General features: G+C 32.7%; 1 protein-coding gene across 2 annotated transcripts in view; it reads right to left on the bottom strand.

Moving 5' to 3' along the window:
• Nucleotides 1-25,549, bottom strand: part of CABCOCO1 (ciliary associated calcium binding coiled-coil 1) — a 111,484-nt gene that overhangs the window by 74,779 nt on the left and 11,156 nt on the right. The window contains exons 2-5 of one of the 2 annotated variants that reach the window (XM_081268671.1): nt 25,303-25,406; nt 19,376-19,545; nt 13,820-13,964; nt 2,890-2,962 (exon numbers count right to left, since the gene is read on the bottom strand). In XM_081268671.1, coding sequence (XP_081124797.1) covers nt 2,890-2,962; nt 13,820-13,964; nt 19,376-19,545; nt 25,303-25,406 — 492 coding nt within the window. The remainder of the gene's footprint in view (nt 1-2,889; nt 2,963-13,819; nt 13,965-19,375; nt 19,546-25,302; nt 25,407-25,549) is intronic. The other variant, XM_081268672.1, reaches the window with a different exon arrangement.

Genomic DNA, 25,549 nt, shown 5'->3' with positions numbered 1-25,549 from the left:
GAAGAACTTGAAGGTGGCCAGGATCCCACAATCCCTTTTAATGGTGTGCCCATGCCTTAAAGGTTTCACTCTAGATTTCACCAGTCTTTTAAAGGTCCCATCACTTCACAGTAACACCACAGTGGGGACCAGGCCTTTAAACACCTGGGCCATTAGGGCTGAATATTTTTGTATCTGTTTATTGTCTGTTCATTTTTTTAAAACCTATGTTTCTGTGGTCAATTTCACAATATTTTTCTGCCTATGTTTATCTTGTTTCACTTTTTCTTATTTCATCACAGGAACTATGGGTGTATAAAATATTTTGAAACTTCACATATTGATTTTTAAGTGTTTTCTTCAGGTTAATTTTTTTCTTTAAAAATTTTTCTCTTTCTTAATCCCAGTTATGTTTTAAAAGAAGTTTTACCTATGGGATCTCTCATCAAATTTTAAATGAAAAGAAATTAATTTCATAATTGAAAATATTTTCCTCCAAGTTTCTCATTTTCCTATAATTTTGTATTTTAAATTTAGCACTTTCAATTGATTTATCATTCTATTTGCCTACTTTATTAGTTTAACATTTAACATTTATTCATTGCTTACTGGAGAGATTATAATATGTATCCTTGACTTATTAATTATGTATAAATGAGTACTTTTCTCAAATAATACCAGAATTTTATAATTTAACTTATTTATCTTCCTTTCCATTTTTATTCTATTTTTGTTGTGATTTGAAATTCACAAAATTTGGCTGTTATATACTCAATATTTATTTAGATTAATCTATTTATCTATCAATCACCTACTCCACTTTACTTTCCCTTTACATACATTTATATTTATTTCTCACACTTTCAGTTTGAAATTACTTTGTTTATGCTTTAAGAACAGCTATTAGTATTTGCTTTAGTGTATTTCTGCTTGTAATGAATTTTCTTTTCTTTTCTCTTCTTTTTTGTACTGGAGATTGGACTTGGGAGCACTCAACCACTGAGCCACATCCCCAGCCCTATTTTGTATTTTATTTAGAGATAGGGTCTCACTGAGTTGCTTAGCACCTCACTTTTGCTGAGGTTGGCTTTGAACTTGCAATCCTCCTGTCTCAACCTCCTGAGCCATTGAGATTATGGGCGTGTACCACCATGCCCAGCTGAATTTTCTTATTTTTTAAAAAATTAATTTTTACCTGATATATAAAACATAAAAATCACACATATTATTGGGATAATATGATGTTTTGATACACATATAAAGCATATAGTATAATGTTTAAATCAGATAGCATATATGAGTTTCATCAAACATTTATCAATTCCTTAGGATGAAAACCTTTAAAATATTTTCTACTAGTTTTTTGAAATATGAAGTACATTTTCATTATCTATAGTCACCCTATTGTGAAACAGCACACCAGAACTTATTGCTCCCATTAAACTGTAACTTAAGTACCCATTGATCAGCCTTTCCTCATCCTTTCTTCTTCCCTCCTCTCCCTAGGGAAACCACCCTTTCCCTCTCACTTCTATAGGGGTCAGCCTTTTTAGACTCCAAATATGAATGGGATCATGCAGCGCTTGTCTTACTATGCCTGCTTTGTTTCACTTCATATAATAACCTAGTTCCTTCCATGTTGTTGCAAATGACAGGATTTCATATTTGTTTATGGTTGTACAGTATTTCATTGTGTACATGTACCACATTTTCTTTATCTATTAATCAATAGATAGACAGTTTAGTTGTCTCCATTTCTTGACTATTGTGAATTATATTACAATGATCATAGGTTGCAAATGTCTCCTTGACATACCAATTTCAATTCCTTTGTATATATAACCACCAGTGGGATTGCTGGATCACATGGTGGTGCCAAGCACATAAATTCCAGAATAACACCATTCAGGAAATCAGACTAGGGGGCACATTCCATCTGGTGCTTCATATCAGGAAAGTTATAAGGATAATGTGAATACCCTCTGAATTACTGTTTATTTCTGATTATGATCATTCCTATTTCTAAGACATAATGAAGACTCTGGAAGTGATTGAGAATCTGCAAGAGCACTTTTTATGGCACTTAGGTCTCCTTATGATGTTGTCCTACTCAGGATTCATTTCTAGTAATTACAGATCTGTGATTATATGTAAGGCTATTTTAAAGTGTCTCTAGGTAGATCATTTCTTGTAGAACTTCCATGCACTGCCACTAAATAAACCGATATGGTATTAACTAAAGGACTACTGTGTCCTGTATTGTACTCTAGACTGTCACATATTAAAGAAAAATGTCAAATAATCTCTGCTTTTGGGAAGACTATGTTGACTATATCAACCCACAGAAATAATTAGAAAACTATATAATAGTGTATACTTATGTTTTTATTGGTGAAAGAGCAACCCAAATTCAGCAGGAAGAAAGAGACTAATTGAAATATAATCATAGACTGTGATTAGAGAGTTTTTATAAACCCTTTGTTTGAGATATGATGTAATTAAGACAAGTTTTCATCAGTGAGGAAGTGAGATTTGAATTAGGCCTTAAAAATTGACTAGACTAAAAATCAGTATGAAATTAGAAGAAATTTAACTGGATTAATTTATTTCATATTTCCTGGTTTTATTTGTATGAAGACATGCATACCATATTCAATTTAGGTTTGTCAAATAATCCATAAATTCTTAAAGTATATGTGATTAACAATGCTGCTAACGCTGAAAGACAGCTTATTTTCTTAATCCAAAGCTCACTTTATACAATTATTCTTTTTGCAAACTACTACTTGGTTATATTAACACTTGAATAATCTTGACAAGAAGTTGCTTTAAGCAGTTAAAGATCCAGATGCTGATCAGCATGCATTAAGTGATTCAGCTTAATTGGTTCCATCTAGATGAATTACTTACCTCAGTTCCTATCACAATTTCTTCCCTGGTAGAGAAGAACAGAAACTCATACAGTCTGTAATGTTGAAATAAGCTGAAATACAAAATAAATGTGCAACTATAATAAATTTACTGCAGGGAAAACAAGAAAACACATAAAGGCATTTATTAAAAGTACATTAGTGGCTGATCCAGCTAAAGATACCAAATACTAATATAAAATACCCCTTTTATTTCAAAATAAATTGTCTAGAAATGCTAAGAATGAAATTTTAATTTCTGAGACATTTACAATATAACACAGTACCTAGAATAATGTCAATAAATCAATCCGTGATGATTGGATAGGTTTGGGATAAGAAAGCAATTAGATTGCATCTTGGTAATTCTGAACTTTAAACCAAATAAGGTACCATCCCTAAACAACTAAATTTCACATTATTTTCTGTTTTGCTCCAAAATAGAGTCAATTTGCTCTGATATGAATGGCACTGAATTCTGTAATCTACTTCCATATCAATTACTTCTTCATACAGTCTTAAACTGTTTCAAGATTAAATTAATCTCCAATAACACCTGAAAAATGATGCGACATGAGCTGAAATCCATTTAGAAGATGTCCAACTTTCCTGCAGTATATTCAATCACACATCAAAGGATGGAATACATTTAAGACGAATCATTTCCTTTTTTCTTACCTGGAAACTAGGTGGTCAGGGTATAAAAACTACAAAGAGCCAAAGGATAAGAGCTCCTGAAAATAAATATTTTTAGCAAATTTAAAGAACTCAGCAATGTATTATTGAGAGTTAAAAATATACTGAAGGGCTGACTTCTAATATCCTGTTTGTGATAATATTTGAATTTTTCTAATTCTCTTCCTGCTGGTTGGGAAAATTAATAGACTCATATTACAGCAAAATGCCCAAGAACAAAAAATTGTCTTAGTGGTTTCTCTTTCACTCTGGTGCCTTTTGCTATTTAAGAAAATTGATTTTAATATAACTGAGAAATTAACATTTGCAAAATGTAGCTACAGAGCATGTATAATAATGGCTTCTCCTGAATGCTGTAATGGATCAAAGTTTCAATTCATTTGGAATCAATGAAGAAATCCTCAGGCAGCTGGGTCTCTTTGAGTTATATTAGCAGTTGATCTCACTACTAACACAATCCATTAAAAAGTGAAAGGTGTGTAGACTCACTTATGGTTTTTCTTTTTCTTTTTTTTTTTTTTTTAACCTTGTACACTTGACAACATTCACAAAACTAACTTAGCTTTTTGGCATCATTTTGATTTGTTGGCTAGGAAAATACATTAAGATTAGTGAAGTTTGATGTTTCATTGGTGCAAAATAAATTCATATTCTCCCTCCCTGAAACTAGTAGCCTAGAGAAAGCTGTGAGGTCAAAAATATTACATTGGCAGTAAGTGATTTTGAGTAAAAAACCTGAAGACCATGTTGTGGAAATAGCTTGGCTTCCTCCACGTGAACAAGAGTAAAATTTCCCTTTCTCCATCCTGTGTCACACAAAGAACTTACTTCATAAATATTCCTTCCTGCAATTTCATAATCTTTCAGTTTTATTCTCTTTGTTGCACATAGGAATCACGTTGTCCCTGTCAGGAGGGAAACGACCTGGCAATGCAATGAGCTGTATGACTTGGATGCTATGGTCAAAGATGCAGAAAAGGGAGCAAGGCAGATCTAAGGTGATATATCCAGGAGAAGGGGCCTAAGAGCCAGTTTCTTAGGGCAGCCTAAGTCCTTTTCCCTACCTCAGTTTTACCAGAGAGTGATAAAGGGTCATGCAGGAGAGCAGTTGTGGGAGTGCATTTTCTCCTTCTTCCTTTAGTCTTCTGGATGATCAAGTTCCTAGACTATTTTGTCACACATCCAGCCTTAGTGTTGATTTAAAGGGAGATGGAACGGAAATAGGTCAATATATCTGCTCCATGCCAGGATGTACAATACACTATTGTGCACAGAGGGGCAGATTGGCTTTCTTTTATTAGAGATATGTCTGCACACATAACCTTGCCTAAATCCCAGGGAACTGGTAGAATACACAATGCAAGAAATATGCTTGGATTTGAGATATATCTCATATCTCTCTCTCTCTCTCTCTCTCTCTCTCTCTCTCTCTCTCTCTCTTGCTCTCATTGTATGTATCTCTCTCTCTATATATATATATATCATATATTGATATATATGTAATCTCATGATATATATAGATGACATATACATAATTTATATACATCTATATATACCACATATATGTATATAGGTCTCAATATATTTATGAATATATCATACACACATATAAATGATTACATTAAAGCTACAGTGGCATTTATAGCCATATTTATGTCTGTAACATATTATATATACAAATGTATATACTGCACAAATAGATTTGTCAGTACTTGCAGTAATATGGGGGAGAAATTTTGGTATTAGTTTTTTCAAATCAGAGACCCATCACAAGATATATACTAAGAGCATCCAATGGAGTTTAATTTTATTGTCAATTTCTTGTGCTATGAGTCATGTTCAACAAATTGATCTCCCTAGATTAACTAGGGCTTTGAGCAGTTGGGTAAAGTTAATATCAGGCTAAATTGAAATACACATACACTTTTAATAATTGAGTTGCATTCATATTTATAAAATTGCCTTATACTCATCAAAATGAATGTATTATGTGATTTAATTGCCACTACACTTACATTTGTGAATCTATGAGGGATAATGAACAGGTGTTGTAGGAAAGCACATTTCCTTTCACCCAACTATAGTATAAATTCCAGATATACTACCAACTGATATTTTGTCTTTCTGTAACAAGGAGATTTAAAATACAAAACTTCCTTAAATTCACAAATGAAAATTTAACAGCATGAAAAATGATTCTGATTCATTTTATTTGACTAATCTCTCAAATATTACTTTTTTTTAAAAAAGAGACAGGGGATTATAGGTTTTGGATATATGAAGTTAGTGAGGGTAGGATCCAAAGGTGAAATAGAAATGGAGGGACTTCTGTCAAACTCATTCTAATTATCACCTGGAACCAAAACCAGACAAAGACACATCAGGGAAAGAAAACTTCAGACCAATATCCCTGATGAACACAGATGTAAAAATTCTTAATAAAATATTGGCAAATCATATACAAAAACACATTAAAAAGATAGTGCACCATGGTGGAGTGGATTTCATCCCAGGGATGCAAGGTTGGTCAACATATGGAAATCGATAAATGTAATTTACTATATAAACAGTCTTACAGACAAGAATCCCATCTCAATACTTGCAGAAAAAGCATTTGACAAAGTACAGCACACATTCATGATGAAAACACTAGAAACAATAGGGACAGAGGGAAATTCACCCCCCAAATCCCTAAATAATGCATCAATAAGCAGGAAAAAAAGAAGTTAACAGAAACTTCTCAATAGAAGAAACACAAAAAGTAAATAAATACATGGAAAAATGTTCAATATCTCTTTCAATCAGGGAATTGCAAATCAAAACTACACTAACATTTCATCTCACTCCAGTTAGAATGGCAACAATCAAGAATACTAACAACAATAAAAGCTGAAAGGTTGTGGAGAGAAAGGAACACCGGAACATTGTTGGTGGCACTGAAGGCCAGTAGAACCACTCTGGAAAGCAGTTTGAAGATTCCTCAAAAACGAATGGGACCATATGGGACCACATATGAACCAGCAATCCCATTCCTGGGTATTTTCCAAAAAAGATCTAAAATCTTAGCAATGCCTTCATAGTGTCCCAGAGATTTTGAAATGTACAATTATTCTCATTTACATCTAAGTATTTTTTAATTTCACTCCTGATTTTTTTCTGCTATAGATTGTTCACTCAAAAGCATATGTTTTAGTCTCCAGGTGTTAGAGTAGTTTCTATTTTTAATTGTTGGTTTCTGATTTCATTCTATTATGAACTGATAGAATGCAAGGCATCATCTCTATTTTTCGGTATTTGCTAAAAGTTGTTTTGTGATTTAAGGTATGGACTATTATAGAGAAGGATCCATGTGCTGCTGAGAAGAAAGTGTATATAGGCATTGATGGATGAAATATTCTATTTATGTCTGTTAAATCTAAATTGTTAATTGTATTTTTTAGTTCTACAGATTCTTTATTTAGTTTTTGTTTGGAAAACCTATCCTGTGAAGAGACAGGCATGTTAAAGTCACCCAGAATCACTATGTTGTGCTCTACCTGATTCTTGAAATTGAGAAGGGCTTGTCTGATGTACAGAGATGGTCCATTGTTTGAGGCATACATATTGACTATTGTCATAATCTGGACTCCTAAAGCACAAGAAGGAGAATCAAGAATGGATAAATGGAATGGCATCAAGCCTAAAAGCTTCTTCACAGGAAATGACATGATAAAGAATGTGAAGAGATAGCCTACAGAATGGGAGAAAATCTTTTCCACCTGAATCTCAGTTAGAGAATTAATCACCAGAAGAGATAAAGAACTTAAAAAACTTAACACCAAAAAAAAAAAAACCCAAAGACAAAAAACCCAATCGATAAATGGGCAAAGGAACTGAACAGACACTCCACAGAAGAAAAAATATGAATGGTCAAAAAACATATAAAAAATGTTCAACATCTCTAGCAATTAGAAAAATATAAATTAAAACTACACTGAAATTTCAACTAACTCCACTCCGCATGGCAGTTTTCAAGAATATAAATAACAATTTTAGCGAATATGTGGGAAAAAGGGTAGATTTATACATTGCTGGTGGGACTGCAATCTAGAACCATTCTGGAAATAAGAGTACAACCATTGTGGAAGCAATATGGAGATTCCTCAGAAAACTTGGAATGAAACTACCATTTGACCCAATTATCCCACTCCTCAGGTGTATACCAAAAGGTCTTAGAATCAGCATACTACAGTGACATAGCCACATCAATGTGTATAGCAGCTCAATTCACAATAGCTAAGCTATGTGGAATAAACCTAGGTTCCCTTCAACCGATGAATGGATACAGAAAATGTGGTATATGTACACAATGAAATATTACTCAGCCATGAAAAAGAAAGACTATATGACTTTTGCTGTCAAGTGAATGGATCTGAAGATTATCATGCTAAATGATACAAGTCAATCCCTCCAAACCAAAGGTCAAATGTTCTCTCTGATATGCAGATGCTAACACAAAACAAGGGGTGGGAAGGGAAAAATAGAAGTTCAGTGGTTTAGATAAAGGGGAATGAAGGGAAAAGAGGGGGAATGGGAATAGAAAAGATAGTAGAACAAATTGGACATAACTTTCGTATGTTCATATATGAATACATCCCAGTAAAACTCTACATCATGTATAAGCACAAAAACGGGATCCTAATAGAATAAGTTATACTCCATGTATGTGCAATATGCCAAATACATTCTATTGTCATGTATATCTAAGAAGAACAAATAAAATAAAATAAAAATTTTCACAATTATATTTGATTTTTAAAAAATCTAAAATCAGCATACTATAGTGACACAGCTACATCAATGTTTATAACAGCACAATTTATAATAGCTAAATTATGGAATCAACAGAGATGCCTGTTAATAGATGAATAGATTAAGAAATTGTAATACACACACATATACACACAATGAAATTCTACTCATCCGTTAAAAAGAATGAAATTATGGAATTTGTTGGTAAATAGATGGGAATGGAGAATATCATGCTACGTGTAATTAGCCAAACTCAGAAAATCAATGGTCAAATATTTTATCTCATATGAGGAAGCTAGAGTACAATAAAGGGTAGCGGGGAGGGAAGGATAAGATTACATAAGAAACCAATCATATACAAAGAGATGAGTGAAAGGAAGTCTAGTAGACTAGAGGAAGGAGACGGGGAGGGGAGAGGATAGGAGGGAAAATGGGGAGGAAAAAGGGCCAACAGAGAACTGAAATCAATTCCTATGCATGTATGAGACTGTTGGTATGAACCCAACTACTATGTATAACCATAAAGCTCTAATAAAAAATAAAAGAATCATATCTCAACATTGGACAGACTATGACAAACCCAAGGTCAACATTATTAACATTATTCTGAATGGAAAATAACTGAAAGCATTTCTTCTAAAAACAGGAACAAGTAAAGGATGTTCACTTGCACCATTCCTATTCCATGCAGTCCTTGAAACTCTAGCCAGAGCAATTAGGCAAGAGAAGGAAACTAAATGGATATGAATAGGAAAAGAAGAGCTCAAACTACTTCTGTTTGCCATGGCATTATCCAATATTTAGAAGATCCAAAAATCGCCACCAGAAGACTTTTAGAACTCATGAATCAATTCAGCAAAGTAGCACTATACAAAATAACATCCATAAATCAATTATGTTGCAATATTCCAATGATGAATCTGCTGAAAAATAAATTAGGAAACTATCCCATTCACAATGACCTCAAAAACAAACATACTGGGGAATGAATCTAACAAAAGAAATGAAGAAAGGCCTGGGGATGTAGAGTTGGTAGAGTGCTTGCCTTGCATGCACAAGGTCCTTGGTTCAATCCCCAGCACCACAAAAAGAAGAAGGAGAAGGAGAAAAGGAAGCTGTAAAATGAAAACTTTAAAACACTAAAGAAAGAAATGAAGACCTTAGAAGATGGAAAGACCTCCTATGTTCTTGGATAGGCTGAAGTAATATTGTCAACATGGCCATACTACCTAAATGATATACAAATTTAATGCAATTCCCATCAAATTCCAATGACATTCTTCACAGAAATAGACAAAGAAGTCATGAAATTCATTTGGAAAATTGAGTCCCAGAATAGCTAAAATAATCCTTAGCAAGAAAAGCAAAGTAGTAGTCATTACAATATCAGACCTCAAACTATACTACAGAACTATACTAACAAAAGTAGCATGTTATGGCGCTAAAACAGGCATAAAGGCCAATGGAATACAATAGAAGGCATAGAGACAAATTCATGGAAGTATAGTACTCTCATGCTAGAAAAAGATGCCAAAAATGTAATTTGGTGAAAAAATGGCCTTTTTAACAAATGGTGCTGAGAAAACTGGAAATCCATATGTAGGAGAATAAGATGTGGCCCCTACCTCTCACCCTGTGCAAAAGTTAATTCAAAATGGATCAAAGACCTACGAATTATAGCAGTAACCCTGCCAGTGCTAGAAGAAAATGTTGGCTCAACATGCCAACATGTAGGCTCAGGAACTGACTTCCTTAACAAGACACCTAAAGTGCAAGAAGTAAAATTAAAAATTAATAAATTGGATGGCATCAAATTAAAAAAATACCAAGAAAATCAAAAAAGCTCAATTAATAAATGGGCAAAGGAACTAAAGAGACACTTCTCAAAAAAAAAAAAAAGAATGGTCAACAAATATATGAAAAAATGTTCAACATCTCTATCAATTAGAGAAATGCAAAATAAAACTATGCTGAGATTTCATCTCACTCCACTCAGAATAACAAATATCAAGAATAAAAGTAACAATAAATGTTGGCTAGGATGTGGGGAAAAAGGTACACTCACATTGCTGGTGGGACTGCAAATTGGTACAACCACTCTGGAAAGCAGCATGGAGATTCCTCAGACAACCACCATTTGATCCAGGTATCCCACTCCTCAGTACATATACAAAGGATTTAAAATCAGCATACTACAGTGACACAGCCACATCAATGTTTATAGCAGCTCAATTCACAACAGCTAGTCTATACAGTCAACCTAGGTGCCCTTCAACAGATAAATGGATAAGAATAAATGTGTAGCCAGGCATGGTGGCGCATACCTGTAATCCAGGCAGTTGTCCAGGCTGAGGAAGGAGTAATGCAAATTCAAAGCCAACCTTAGCAACTTAGTGATGCCCTAAGCAACTTAGCAAGATGCACAAACAAACAAACAAACACAAAAAGGACTGGGGATGTGGCTCAGTGGTTAAGCACTCCTGAGTTCAATCCCCAGTACAAAAAAAAAAAAAAGAAAAATAAAAGAAAATGTGGTATATACACAATGGAATATTACTCAGCCATAAAGAAGAATGACTTTATGTCATTTGCTGATAAATGCATGCATCAGGAGACTATCATGTTTGGTGAAATAAGCCAGTTCCCAAAGCTAAAGGTTAAATGTTTTCTCTAATATGCAGAACCTAATCCAAAATAAGGTGGGTGGGGATTGAAAAAAATAGAAAAAAGATTAGTGGAGTAGAGAAAGAGGAATGAAGGGAAGGGAGGATAGAGGGGATAGTGAAGATAGTGGAATGAATCTGACATAACTTCCTGTGGACACATATGAATATACTACAGTCAGTGAATCTTAACCATTATGTACATCCATAAGACACTATTTTTTAAAAAATATATAAGTAAATAGCAAAAGATCAGTAGAGCAGAGGAAAGGGAACAAAGGGTGGGAGAATAGGAGGGGAAGGGGAAGTACTGGGGACTGAATTAATTATAAATGCATGGAATATAATTATATTCCATGATTTTATAATTGTGTCAAACTAAATTCTAGGGCTGGGGCTGGGGCTCAACCGGAGCGCACTTGCCTGGCGTGTGTGAGGCACTGGTTTCAATTCTCAGCACCACATATAATAAATAAATAAATAAATAAATAAATAAATAAATGTCTATATTAAAATAAGTAAATTCTGTTGTCATGTACAAATAAAAAGAACCAGTAAAAATGTTTTTAAAAAGGTGACTGACACTGACATCCCCTTTCTAACATAAACATTTTCTGAAAGAAAATGTTAAGAAATACATTGATGAACATCTGCCTTAGAGAGATCAGAGGGAAAGGAGCCCATTCTTACTGTCCAGTAAGTAGGTGTCTTTATGGTGCTTATGTGGGTGTTGCTGCCATTGGTCTCCACACCCATTGTAAACCTACTGGGCCTAGAGCTTAAGTATAAAAATGTGTTCTGCAAGAGCAACCTGGCATATTCAAATAGTGTGGAAAGAAGGATGCCAGTACAGATGTGCAGGATGGATTTCTCTTACTTAGTGATTCTCAAACTGTGGTGGGCAAACAAACCCCAAAACCCAGGTTCTTATTCAGTTCTGAATTTCTAGCTCCTTCCCTCCCACACCCAAAGATCCTGCCTTACTCTAATTGATATGAGAACTACTGTGGCTTTTAGTGAGAGTCACTCATTAGGAGATATATTTTTATATTAAGAAATCATATTATATCAGATGCTATTATATAAAAAGCATATCATATGCCATTATTAACTCATGCCAGAAGTCAGTATATAAACTTTATCATATTAAACACACTAATATTTATAAAGCTTCCAGACTACAACCAGGATCTTTGCCAAGCAAATCATGAGCATGTCTAGAATATCATTTGGCACCCTTTGCTTTAGAATTTTAATTTTTTAAATTGGAAAACACTGGAGTATATAGCATAAGAAGAACAAGGATATTATGCAGAGACTTGTAGTTAGGCAAAAGAAAGAATTTACCTGCTCTTGTTTGGATATTTGCAAACTCAAAATGTCCCTTTGGAGAGATGCATGACTCTAATGCAGACTTTGTGACAGACTATATAAAAAGACAGATTCTTTATTCACCAATGAAGAATCACTGTAATAAAAAATACTTTCTCTCCATCCACTGTTGTTTTACAAGTAGAAAGACAGACAATAATGAGTTTAATTGGTCCATAGTTTAAAATATTTTATAGTATACAATAAATAAATCTCTTCCATTTCTAAAATAAAACATTTAAAGTGAACATTTAAATGGAAGTGAATATTGCTCTTTAAAATGTAAGCTAGTAGTTGTAAATGTCAACTACCTAAAATATAGAATATATTATAATTAAGTCTGATTAATGAGAAAGGATGATCTTATTAATGGAATGGTACTAAAGATGCAGAGAAAAAAAGAATTTCTTAGGTATTATAATTCTAGGTAAAATTGTATTTACTAAACACAAATAATTTTAAAGAATGCAATAAATGTCCTGACTTATTTATTAGATGGAAGATTTAAATATTATTTGTGTGTTGGTTTGATTAATTACTGCGTCAATTCTGTAAACATCTGATTTTTTATGAAAGGCTTTTTTTTCCTGCTATATATTTATTTTTATTTATTGGTTTATAAAAATTATATATAACATCAGGATTCATTTTGACATAATTATAAATATATGGAATATAATTTGCTCCAATTAAGACCCCAATAATTATCCTTATCCTCTCCCTCCCCCCTTCCTTTTTCTCTACCTTATTTTTCTGTTTATTTAATTTTTGTTTTTTGTAAAATTAGTGTCTTGTGGATATGCATAATAGTGAGACTCATTGTAGTATAATAATGTAAGTACATGAAAGTTAAGTCAGATTCATTCCAATAAATATCTGATTTTAAAGTTCAATTTTTAAATAAATGAATGGATAAAAAAGTATGGAATATTATTCAGCAATAAAAGAGAATAAAATCATGGCATTTGCAGGTAAATGGAGTTAGAGAAGATAATGCTAAGTGAAGTTAGCCAATCCAAAAAAACTAAATGCCAAATGTTTTCCCTGATATAGTGGGGCTGATTCATAGTAGGATAGGGAGGGGGAGCATGGGAGGAATAGATAAACTCTAGATAGGCAGGGGTGGGAGGGGTGGGAGGGGAAGAGAGGAGGTATGGGATTAGAAATGATGGTGGAATGTGATGGGCATTATTATTCAAAGTACATGTATAATGACACAAATTGGTGTGAGTATACTTTGAATACAACCAGAGATATGAAAAATTGTGCTCTATATGTGTAATAAGAATTGTAATATAATGCATTCTGCTGTCATATATAAATAAAAAATTAATAACAATTAAATTTTTAAATAGACAATTTCTAGAAGATATGGAATGAAAAATAATGCTACTAAAAACAAAACCATACCTGATTTTTAAGTAATCAATGATTGCATTGGCTTGTTCTATATTAAAGACATTCTGTTCCTCATTTTTTTGTGACTGGGTTGGTCCAATTTCAGCCATAACTTCCCCAAGCCACTTTATGCTGTCTTCTAGGGACATATGTAGGGCTGAAATAAAATGCAAGGAAATCTTAAGCATTATTTTGATACATATCTTAAGAGCAAAATAATCCAAATGTCATAAATGTGCCAAAATTTACTTTGTTTTGTGAGGGTAAATGGTAAAACTCCTTTTGTTTCTTCATAATAAATTAAACACAGCTACTGTTTCTGAGATGTACATAGTATATATTCCAAATACCAAAATAACTAATAAAATGATAGCAATTTTAAAATTTTAGAAAGATAATATGAATACTAGCTTATAATTTGTTTCATGTAGATTCTCTTCTACTTATAGGAATTGGAAACAAGCATAAACTACATTTTGTAGTAAAAGAATATCAACTGACATACTCAACAATTGTAAATTATTGTAATGCTGCACAATTGTTTGAAGAGCTTTGTTATGTTTCCATTTTAAGATCAACAGAATCAAAATATATGTAAAGATTACTTTATAACAGAGAGGAGATTTTTTTAAATGATCTTAGAATTCAGGATGCATAAAAATTACAAAAAGTTGGTTGACTTGGATACTGAGGAAGACCCAGACGGTAGTTTCAGTCACTAAACTCAGGGCTGAACTCAGAGCTGGAAATCGAAATGGCTGAAGTCCACTACCACTGGACTTTAGCTGATAGTTACCATGGGAGAAATAGGGCTTGAAGATTTTCAGTAGAAGGCAGGAATATGAACTTTTACATGAAACATCAAGATATCTTTTTCTTTTCCACAAACCAACCTAGGACTCATTTCAGCTCTTCCTCAAATGTATGCCCACTGAGGTTGAGCATTGGAAGAAAATGGAAAAAGAGCAACACAACTTCATCAGCAGCTCCCAGCATGAACAGCTCAGTCATTGTAGTCTGTTTGCTGAGAGGCACAAACAAATAGAAAAAATACCCCAAACTACTTTCTGTGGCATTAGTCCAATTGAAGAAGGAGATAAATGCCAATAACTTTAGCTTTTAGAGTGTCTATAAATGAAACTATTAGTTTCTATTGTCTTTTTCTTGGTTGGTAATGTTATGCTCATTTTTTGATAGTGGAAGGCAAAATATTTACTTACAATCCACACATACACTCCCCCAGTCCCCTAAAGAATGAATTCAGGTAACAGGAGGGTCCAGAAGAGCCTTTGTTGACACTAGTGGATGTATGAACATAAAGCTCAGGGGATGAGAGGTGGACAGTTGAAAGGCTCTAGAGAAACGAAGGCTGGACTGGCTGTTTAGGGGAGGTGAATATCAGTTGGGGGGCATTTGGATGAGGCATCAAAGCTAAGTGTGGTGCTCAATGTGAACCCTGCCAAACAGTTAGATCTGTTACATGACATCATCGGTAACTGTTCTCCCTTCATACAATGAAATGGATTTTTATGGAATAGGGATGGAAATTAAAAAATAGGTTGTGAGCATATCTGTTGATTGTGGGACCCAGCCACTTTTGAATTACACAGCTACTCTTTCTGAGATGTATGTACTATATATCCCAATACCAAAATTGCTAATAAAATGGTAGTGATTTTTAAAAATTTAGAAATATAATATGAATACTAGCTTGCATTTTTTCCATCTAGATTCTATTCTACTCACAGGATTAGAAACAAGCATAAAACTATATAATAATTAAAATCTGTTTTAATGAATCATAATTGGTTCATTTCTCATAGTGTCCCTCCACATCCTTTTATGTATGTCAGATATACTTAATTATTGCTGAATAACTAGGCTTTCCAATATCATTCTAAGTGGAATTCAACTCAATTGTAATTTCATTTTCCATGATAAACTCCTTTTGAAAATAGTGAAAGTAACTTCAGAAATGAAAAATCTGTTGAATAAGAGCAATTCTAAATGAATGGAGAATCTGAATCATTTTATTAATAAAATGGTATTAATTAGAGATGCAGAGAAAAAAGGAATTCTTAGATAAATGATTATAGTTCTAGATGAAATTGTACTTATCAAATACAGAAATACATTTTTAAAACTATTCCCTCATGCTGAAAAATAACTGACTCTTTAAAACTGTTTTTCTGTGTCTAATGTCTTTCTATCGATAATTGCTTTAAAAATTAGGGAAGTTATCATTTCACTTATCTAACTGAAATATTTGCTCTTTTAGAAATCATATTCAGAGATATGAGTAAAATATGAAAGATTAAACCACTTAAACAGTAAGGCTGATAGAAATAAAATTTATTCTTGACAATCGAGGGCAATGAAAGAATGTACTGGACTTCTAATTAATTGGAAAACTTAGGATGGTACCTCATAGCTGATATTAGCTAGGTGACCTGAGTCTCATTCTTTATCTATAAAATGAGAATAATACCTATTTTCATAATTATAGTGCTGTTGTGATGATCAAATAAGAAATGCAGGGCTGGGGATGTGGCTCAAGTGGTAGCGCGCTCGCCTGGCATGCGTGCGGCCCGGGTTCGATCCTCAGCACCACATACCAACAAAGATGTTGTGTCCGCCGAGAACTAAAAAATAAACATTAAAAATTCTCTCTCTCTCTCTCTAAAAAAAAAAAAAAAGAAATGCATGTCAAACTCTTGGCAAACTGAAAAGATGCATATTCTAGCATATTACATAGTATGGTGTTTTCTATAATTCAGCCCAAAGCCAGGCACATTTGATACAGTATTCATAAAGCTGAGATCTCATTTGTGGAGACTGACTTTATATGACCTTACAGAGTTTTTCAACCCTTGGAACTTTACTTGTTTTTCTCAAAAGTTCTGTGTGAATTAAATAAGACAGTATTTCTAAAGTTGTTGGTACTATGTCTGGCACAAGTTAATTCTGCATAAATGTTATCTGATTATTTGCATTTAGAGGAAAACGATTTAGCATCACAGGATTAGAAAGGATCCCATAGTTACTTACTAGTAATCATGTTATACACCAGGGAGTTAATCTATGCCTATGGACCTAGATAAAGGCCACATATTTAGTCAATAAACTCTATAGTTTGTCTTTGGTCAGACCTTAGAAAAACTAGATCTCCAAATGTATACAGTTGTTCCTCAGGATCCAAGAGGATTGGTTCTGGGACCCTCCAAGGATACCAGCACTTTCACGTAAGCTGTTGAGTGTCTGGGAGTGACAAGATATGCAGATAAATAAAATAGTGTAGTATTTGTACAGAACCTATACACATTTATTCTGCATACTTTAAATCATCTCTATATTACATATAATTCCCTATACAATGTAAACTCTAAGTAAATTGTTGTTATACTTGTTGTTTAGGGGATGATGACTAGGAGAAAAAATCTGAGCTGGGCGTGTGGCACACACCTATATTCCCAGTGGCTTGGGAGACTGAGGCAGGAGGACTGCAAGTTCAGAGCTCGTCTCAGCAACTTAATAAGGCCCTACTAAGCAACTTAGTGAGAAGTTGTCTTAAAATAAAAATTAAAAAGAGCTAGGGGGCTTGGGTAGTGGCTCAGTGGTAGAGTGTTTGCCTAGCATGTTCGAGGCCTTGGGTTCGATCCTCAGCACCACATAAAACAATAAATAAATAAAATAAAGGTATTGTGTCCAACAACAGCTACAAAATAATGCTAAAAAAAAAAAAACCCAAAAAGAGCTAGGGATGTGGTTCATTGGTAAATCACCCCTGTGTTCGATCCCCAATACAAAAAAAAAAAAAATGTCTGAATATGTTCAGTCTGTGCACAATTTTTTTTTCAAATGTTTTCTATCTACAGTTGGTTGAATCCCCAAGGACTAAATCTACAAATATGATATTCCACATAATTTTGGGAGTTGATTCCATTTGATTCTAGATGGTTTGTCTGCAGAATGCCTTGTAAATATACAGTACAAATTCAAGGCAAAGATAAGATCAAAACCTGTTAGGCTAAACAGTAGTTCCATACTGGATGAACCACAAGACAACAACCATCCGGGACTGCATGCTCTCTAGCACTTTCACATAAGCTGTGAGTGTCTGGGAGTGACAGCATGTGCACAGAACTCTACCACTACTTAGTTTAAATGTAGACATACTTGGCCTCCTTTAATCTGTCAGCATACTGAAATTACATTCTTTACTGATTATGACTATAAGTTTGTTAACATCCATGAGTTTCTCATGGTTTATGAATAGTTGGATAAGTCCAGCTCAAGTTTTAGGAATTCATTTTTTAACTGATAACAACAATGAAAAGTTTCTCCTTTGAATTATAAGGTATGGAAAAAGTCTGAGATGCAGATACGTTCTCAAATTGAGAATCTGAGATTCATAAAAATATTTCCTCTTTTTTATTCTCTTTCTAATTCATCAATACTCTGCTTAGAGATTCAAAGATTTGGACTGCCATATCATATATTCTCTTTTAAGACTGAATTTAAATTTTTTTTGTCAATCTTATATTCATGTTTCAAAATATAAACATGGAGCTAATAGGAGAAAATACTTCCTTCAACTCTTGTTGTCCAAATGCCCAGATTCTACTATCTTTCTCAACAGGTAATATGGGTTTATCCTTTATTTTTCTGCATTTCTTTGTGTATATACAAAAACATCTAAATTCTTATTTTTATGTCTTTTATAAACAAAAGCACACAATTCTTCACTTAATGATATGTAGTCTTCTACACAATACACAGAAAGCTTCCTCATCCCTCCCTTTTTGTTATGCCCACTGATATTAGGAAAATACTTACTGAAAACTTTTAATTCCAGAGAGTTTTATATATACAAAAATGTTGCAAGAATATCACAGAGAAACTGAGTGTGGTGGCAGATACCTGTAATTCCAGCAACTCAGGAGTCTGTTGTAGGAGGATCACAAGTTCAAGGCCAGCCTTGGCAACCTAGCCAAACCCTATCTCAAAATTAAAATTAAAAATGGGCTGGGAGGGCTGGGGTTGTAGCTCAGTGGCAGAGTTCTCATTTTGCCATGTGGAGGGCACTGGGTTCAATCCTCAGTATCACATAAAAATAAAATAAATCTATTATGTCCATCTACAACTAAAAAAATTTTTAAAAATGTGCTGGGAATTCAATGGTTAAGCATTCCTAGATTCAAATATCTATATCTATATCTTTTCTCTCTCTCTCTCTCTCTCTCTCTCTCTCTCTCTCTCTCTCTCTCTCTCTCTCTCAGAGAGTCCCCAGCTATTTGAAGGGTGATGGCATTGACAAGACTGTTAAATGAAATTAGCATTTCATTGCAAAATTCATTATTAAGAGAACTTTAGTCTTGTTAAGCATTATTTGAGGATTTACAGCTCAATAAACATATGAGCCATATCTTTGCTATAACCTGAAAGGGGGAGAACATGATTTTAATTGAAGAAATTAATGTAAAATTAAGAAATTTTGCTTAAGAACATTAATTCACATGGTAGGCTAAGTTCTTCTTTTCTTGAAAAAGAGAAAAATAATGTACTTACTTCTAAGATTATGAAGCAACATATCCAGTAAAGTCATAAATTTTGAATATTGAGTAATAGAAAATTCCATTCCTTTAGCCCACAAAAATCCAGACACATAATAATCTAGTAGAATGCCTTCCTTTAAACAAGTTTGAAGATGTCTGAAATTCAAAAATGTGCCCATTTTTCTGTAAGAAAACAAAAATCCAAATATAATATCAGATTAACTACTAAACAGTTCCTTTTTGAAAACAAGTATTTTTCTTGAATGAAAATTCTGTAATGCTCATAATCTAAAATATTCAGTTATATAACAATCCATAAGTTCAAACAACATTCAAAAGAGAACTCTGTAATTTTGTCACCTTTTCTTCTTCTTTATTTTCTAATTCTATTCTTCCCCCTTTACTTCCTTCTTCTGTCTTTGATGTCTGTAATTTTTTTTCCCTCTGAAATTCAGTATTTCTTGTATTCACAATTAAGTTTCTTAAAATGTTCTGGAACTAGAGTGTTAAATATTCTCTTGTATTTTCCCTTTTAAAAAATTCTAGTAAGGTATGTTTTATTAATTTTATTCATAGCTACAATTTTTCACTTTATTTTTAAATATTTTTTTCTATTTTTGTATATTTTTCATTACTCTCTTCTCTGTCCATTAGCATATATCAGCAGTGTTATTTCTTCCCTGGGCTACTATAAATTTCACCTTAAATTCAGTAAGATTTTTCCTTTTCTACATTTTAAAAATGTTTTATTAGCCTTTAATTTCTCATTATCTATTCCTTGAATTTATATATGTTTTATTCTCTTGTTGTGATTGCTCCATAAATTTTACAAATTCATTATGAAATATTTGATCAAACTTTTTTTCTACTCATGCCTATATCTTTCTGGTGTGTTTTCTTTATCTGCTATTTCTTTTTTTAATATTTATTTTTAGTTGTAGTTGGATACAATACCTTTATTTTATTTACTTATTTTTATGTGGTGTTGAGGATCCAACCAGGGCCTTGCATGTGCTAGATGAGCGCTCTACCTCTGAGTCACAACCCCAGCCCTATCTGCTCTTATTTCTTTTTCCTATAAGTTTCCTCTTTTTTCCCTTGTATTACCTGTTTTTGTTTTAAATACTTTTTTGTAGTTGGACACAATACCTTTATTTGTTTATTTGTTTGTTTATTTATATGTGGTGCTGAGGATCAAACCCAATGCCTCGCACTTGCTAAGCACATACTCTACCACTGAGCCACAACCCCAGCCTGAGTTATCTGTTTTTGTGTGCACATTCTTTGTTCATTATTTATCTTTGAATGAAGTTAATTTTTGTCCTTGGAGTAATATATTTTGGAAATACAGTAGGGGTGGAAACTTTTCCATGTTATAAACTAGTAAGCCTTTGCTGTTTGAGTAGCTTTTTGCCAATTATTCTAATATTTACTTTTCATTTTAATTAGTGGTGAAAAGAAGAAAACAGCCTGAATAGGTTCTCATTACCATCAAATAAACAGGCTACTTCCTGTGATTCAGAAAGTGTCTAATCCAAGCCTGTACATTCTGGTCCTGCTACTAAATAAGGGCTCTTGGAATGGCACCTTTGGGTTTTATCCCTTGGGGAGGATAAATATATTTTTAGCACATTCTAAGATCTACAGTTATATGTATCTTCCTTATATTTTCTCCTGCTCTTCTGGTAGTTTCATAATGATTGTAGCAATCATCTTCATATTTTGTGGTTTAGGCTTTCAGCATTCTCTTTGCTTTGACAAAGATACAACTGGTATTTCCTTGTGGTTTTTATGTGATTTGGGGGTGAGGCAGGGAGAGTATATGTGTGACAGCTTTACACTGCCATCTTATAAAATAGAAGCGCTTATTATTCATAATATTAGCATAAACTATGTGATCAGAGTAATAAATACAACAGGAGTAAACAAGTTTGGGAACAAATTAAAACTTATGTGGATATGTTTCATATTCAGTGGTATCAGGGTAAACCTCAAAATCAAAAGTGAATTCTGATTATTCTAAACAATCATTGTAATTTTACTCTTTACTTACAATGCCATGTAATGGTATTCAGTATATGAAATTTCTCTATAATTATTTTTTTGTGGTGGGCACTTTAGATTATTTTATTAATTCACAACTAAGATATGATTCCTTTTCTTCTTTTGAACAAAAATTTTAAAAAGGGTAAATATATATGGGAGCTTAGTATATGAGAGAGGTAGTATTTCAATTTAATGGAGGAAGTATGGACTCAATGGTGCTGGGAAAATTGTCTATTCTTTTATAAAATAAAATATCCCTTTATCATATATATTAAAATAAAATCCAAACAGGTTAAAGATGCAAATAGCAAATATTACAAACTTTTAATAGAAAAATATATTTCTGATATTTGAGAAGGTCAAATTTCTAAATCTGACCCCCAATATACAAATCATAAAGAAGGCTAATACATTTTATTCTGGAACCACATTCTTTTGACTCCTTCAATTCTGGTGACTCATCAGCTCCACTGATTTCTGCTGCCTGACATGATTAAGGAAAAGTCTGTGGCCATTCTTTTATTTTCCCTCTTTGTGTGACTTTAATCCAGAAATTAGGCAATACAGGTAGTTTTATTCTATTGAAATATTAAAATTGAAGTATTTATGAAGTTTAAATTATTTTCTGATTCATTATGTCAGGTGTATATTCTAATACCTTCTAATTGCTTTAATCTTCATTTTTATGTTTTCAGTAATAATGTTTCATTATTATCATTGACTTGATTTTCAACAAGGTAAACTCTACACTGGTTTTATTTTTTAATACTTAGTTCCTTACTTTCTTTCTAAAATTTCCTTATTTACAAATTTTCTCATTTATTCTTCATTCACTTTTGTGTGTGTGTATGTGTGTGTGTGTGAGAGAGAGAGAGAGAGAGAGAGAGAGAGAGAGAGAAATTGATGTCCTTTCTAACCATCAGTTTTTGCCTAACATTTTCTGCTATTAGCAGTTACTTTTCCTTCTCAGTTTCTCTTTAACTATCATCTGCATGGTAAGTTTTGTTAAAAAAAAATATTTGGTCTGGATGTTTGTATATGTTCTTTGACTTCTGTTTTTATTTTTCAATGTTCGTGTTTGAAGACAACTATTTTTATAAATTATTTTGGTGAAATCTCTCTTTTACCTCCCTCTACTCCTTTCCCTTTGAATCTTCCCTGGAACCTGAACCACAGGGCTAATAAGTATTTATCATTTGTCTTGTTTATTCAGTCATTTCACTTCAAAGCAGATTATGCCAGGAAACATTTGGAACAAGATACTGCTTAAGTTTGAATGCAAAGTTTCTGAGAATTTTACTAGCAAATTCGTAAACCTTTTTCTGGATACAAGGGGAGATGGAACAAGGGAGAGGGAAGAGATGGACACAGAAGTAGTGCTAGAGAATGTCAATTAAAATAATGATGTTTAATAGTGTTTTAGGAAGTTTTGCTACAGTGAGAGATGATTACTATCTACTTTGTCTTTCCAAGTATTTCAGTAAAATCATTACCTATTCTTACATGTTCTTGAAATTGGGTGTATTTTACTTCTAAAGTATGATGACATGAAGACATATTCTTAAGGAAGAACTAAATAGCTCATAGAGGCACAGCTACATAAATGTTATTAACAGATGCCTTGGACTGAGACTGTAGCTCAGTGGCAGAGTGCTTGCCTAGCACATGTGAGGCACTGGGTCTGATCCTCAGCACCATATAAAAATAAATAAATAAAGGTATTGTGTCCATGTACAACTAAAAAAAATATTTTTAAAAATGCCTCATTGTTATTTCTGTTTTTATAAAGTTATTTTTAATTTGGTCCCCATATTTTTTAAAAAAGGATTTGGGGTGGATATGTAGATAAAATTAGGGTTACATTAAAAATATTTATGATTGATAGCAGCTAGGAGATCAAAAGATGTATACCCAGACATTTAACATTTTAAAGTATATTCCAAAAATAAGTTTAATGATAATGTTTCATTTGTTGCTTTCATGGAGGCAATTCTTAATTTCAAAAGGTAGGTAAATACACTGAATTTTTAAAAATTAAATTGTCCTGGAGCTTTGTATACAGTGTGATTTTGGCATACTTCTGTCACTTGGTGACAGGATACCTAAATAATATTTCTGTCATTTTGAAAAGCATGTTCAAAATGTAAAGCATATAAATTCCCACTTATAATAATGCTATTTTAAATTCAAATAAATGATTGATTGCAAATATTTCAGGATTCCTGTACAAAAATAATATAAAGATCCCTAAAATAAATTACAAACAAGTGACTCGCAACAGAACTGATGTCATTTACCCAAACATGTTCTGAAATTTGAGATTGCTTCAGGTAATTTCTATATTGATGAGATAGTCTAAAAAAATCAATCTGCTATTGAACCCATCTGTTTTTATATTGCTCATTTCTGCATTAACTATGGTATCATTTACTTTTTCTTGGATCTCACCACCTAGAGATTAAAACTATTTTCAGAATTTAGGTATTTAAAAAAATTGTGAGTCAATATTTTAAAAAAGTAGTCACATAAAGTATAATACACAACACAACTTGTGATGTGGTGAGAAATAGTTCTAAAAAGCAAAAATACATTTTATTTAATATAATTGTATTTAATATGACATGCTTTACTTAATATGTAATAAAAGTAAATATTGAACTATTAAACATCTGTTATTTACATTTTACTATTGTTCCTAGTAATACACACATATTGTTTTGCACTGCACTGTTTAACAGCATTTGGGGTTACCTGTAAATGGGAAAATTATATTTTACATGGAAACACAATTAGTGGCATCAACACAATGAATCCTTTTTTTTTTTCAATTTTCTCACTAAGAATCTGAATTCCAATGGTGAGCATTCATTTTTATAAAAATGATAAAATTAACATGAGATACTTTAAGAAAATCTGTGTGAATTTTAATTCACTGATTGTAGGCAGCATGGCTGAACCACAGGTCACACTTTCTAGCAGTCTGTGAGAGTGGGCTGGTGAAGAGTATCATGGCAAAAGGCTCTGCTCTCCATGAACCTTCTCTTCTTAGATTTCTCTTCCAGCCAATACATCTCTCCTGTCTCCTTCTTAATAGCAAATTGCTCTACTCTGTAATATTTATGTGATTTGGCAGTTATAACCACTGACAGAATCATAGTCTGTTTGTCCATATGGACCACAACACCTTGTGTCCTGAGGACTAGCATCAGAGGCTAGACACCAGGACACTGTGATCCAGCACATCACATCATTGCCACCTCCATATTTTATGAGTTTTCATTTTAAAGTAAGATAGTTTTTTAAATGAATTATTACTGAAAACATATTTTATGAAATTTTGTTTGATATAAATAAATGATCTACTGTAGAAATAAATGGCCTAAATAGTGAGAAGGACATATGCTAGAATTATGGCCTATAAATTCAGTTATATTTACATTTTTAAGCAATGTATATGCAATTAGAGTAGATAGCATAGCTTCAATTTTTTAAATAATAACCAGGTGAGTGGCTAATATTCAGGATTTTCAAAATAATAAAATATATCGACAATATTACAGAAAACACAACCCTGTAGGTTCTTGTGCATATTGACCATTCTATGAAGAAAGAGAAAAGAAATGGAAGATGGTATATGCTAGCGGCTACATTTAATAGTAAATTCCTATTCTTGATTAGCATAAATAAATTGGTTTTCAATGGATTTCTCCCCATAAAAAAGACTGCTGGGCAATGCAAAAGTCGGGTAGTTATTTAAAAAATTATGTGTTCTAGAGTCTAAATATATTTCAGTGCACAATCTAACAAATATTTTGAAGAAACTTTATAACATAGTCATTTACATATGAAGAACTAAAACCATTGTATATTTGACTGTAATATTGAAGTACTTACTCTTGAATTCCATCTACATTTTCTTTTAGCAAATCAGTGATTTGGTCCATTGAAAGAAAATCGGAAGACAAAATCTTTTCATGCTCTTGCAATTCAGTATCTTTCTATCAAAAAAAATGAAATGAGTTATTTCAATCTCATGGATTACACAGCAAACCTAATAATAACAAAATTTGTTCTTCCTGTGGCCTAGTTGCTGTAAGAAAAAAAAATTTAAAACAATTGTCTCTTAGATAATCTGCCTACT

Source organism: Spermophilus citellus, assembly GCF_964194105.1.
Source record: "Spermophilus citellus genome assembly, chromosome: 15".
NCBI classification, from domain to species: Eukaryota; Metazoa; Chordata; class Mammalia; order Rodentia; family Sciuridae; genus Spermophilus; species Spermophilus citellus.
The sequence above is the reverse complement of the archived record's forward strand: the minus strand, read 5'-3'. Positions and strand labels throughout refer to the sequence as shown.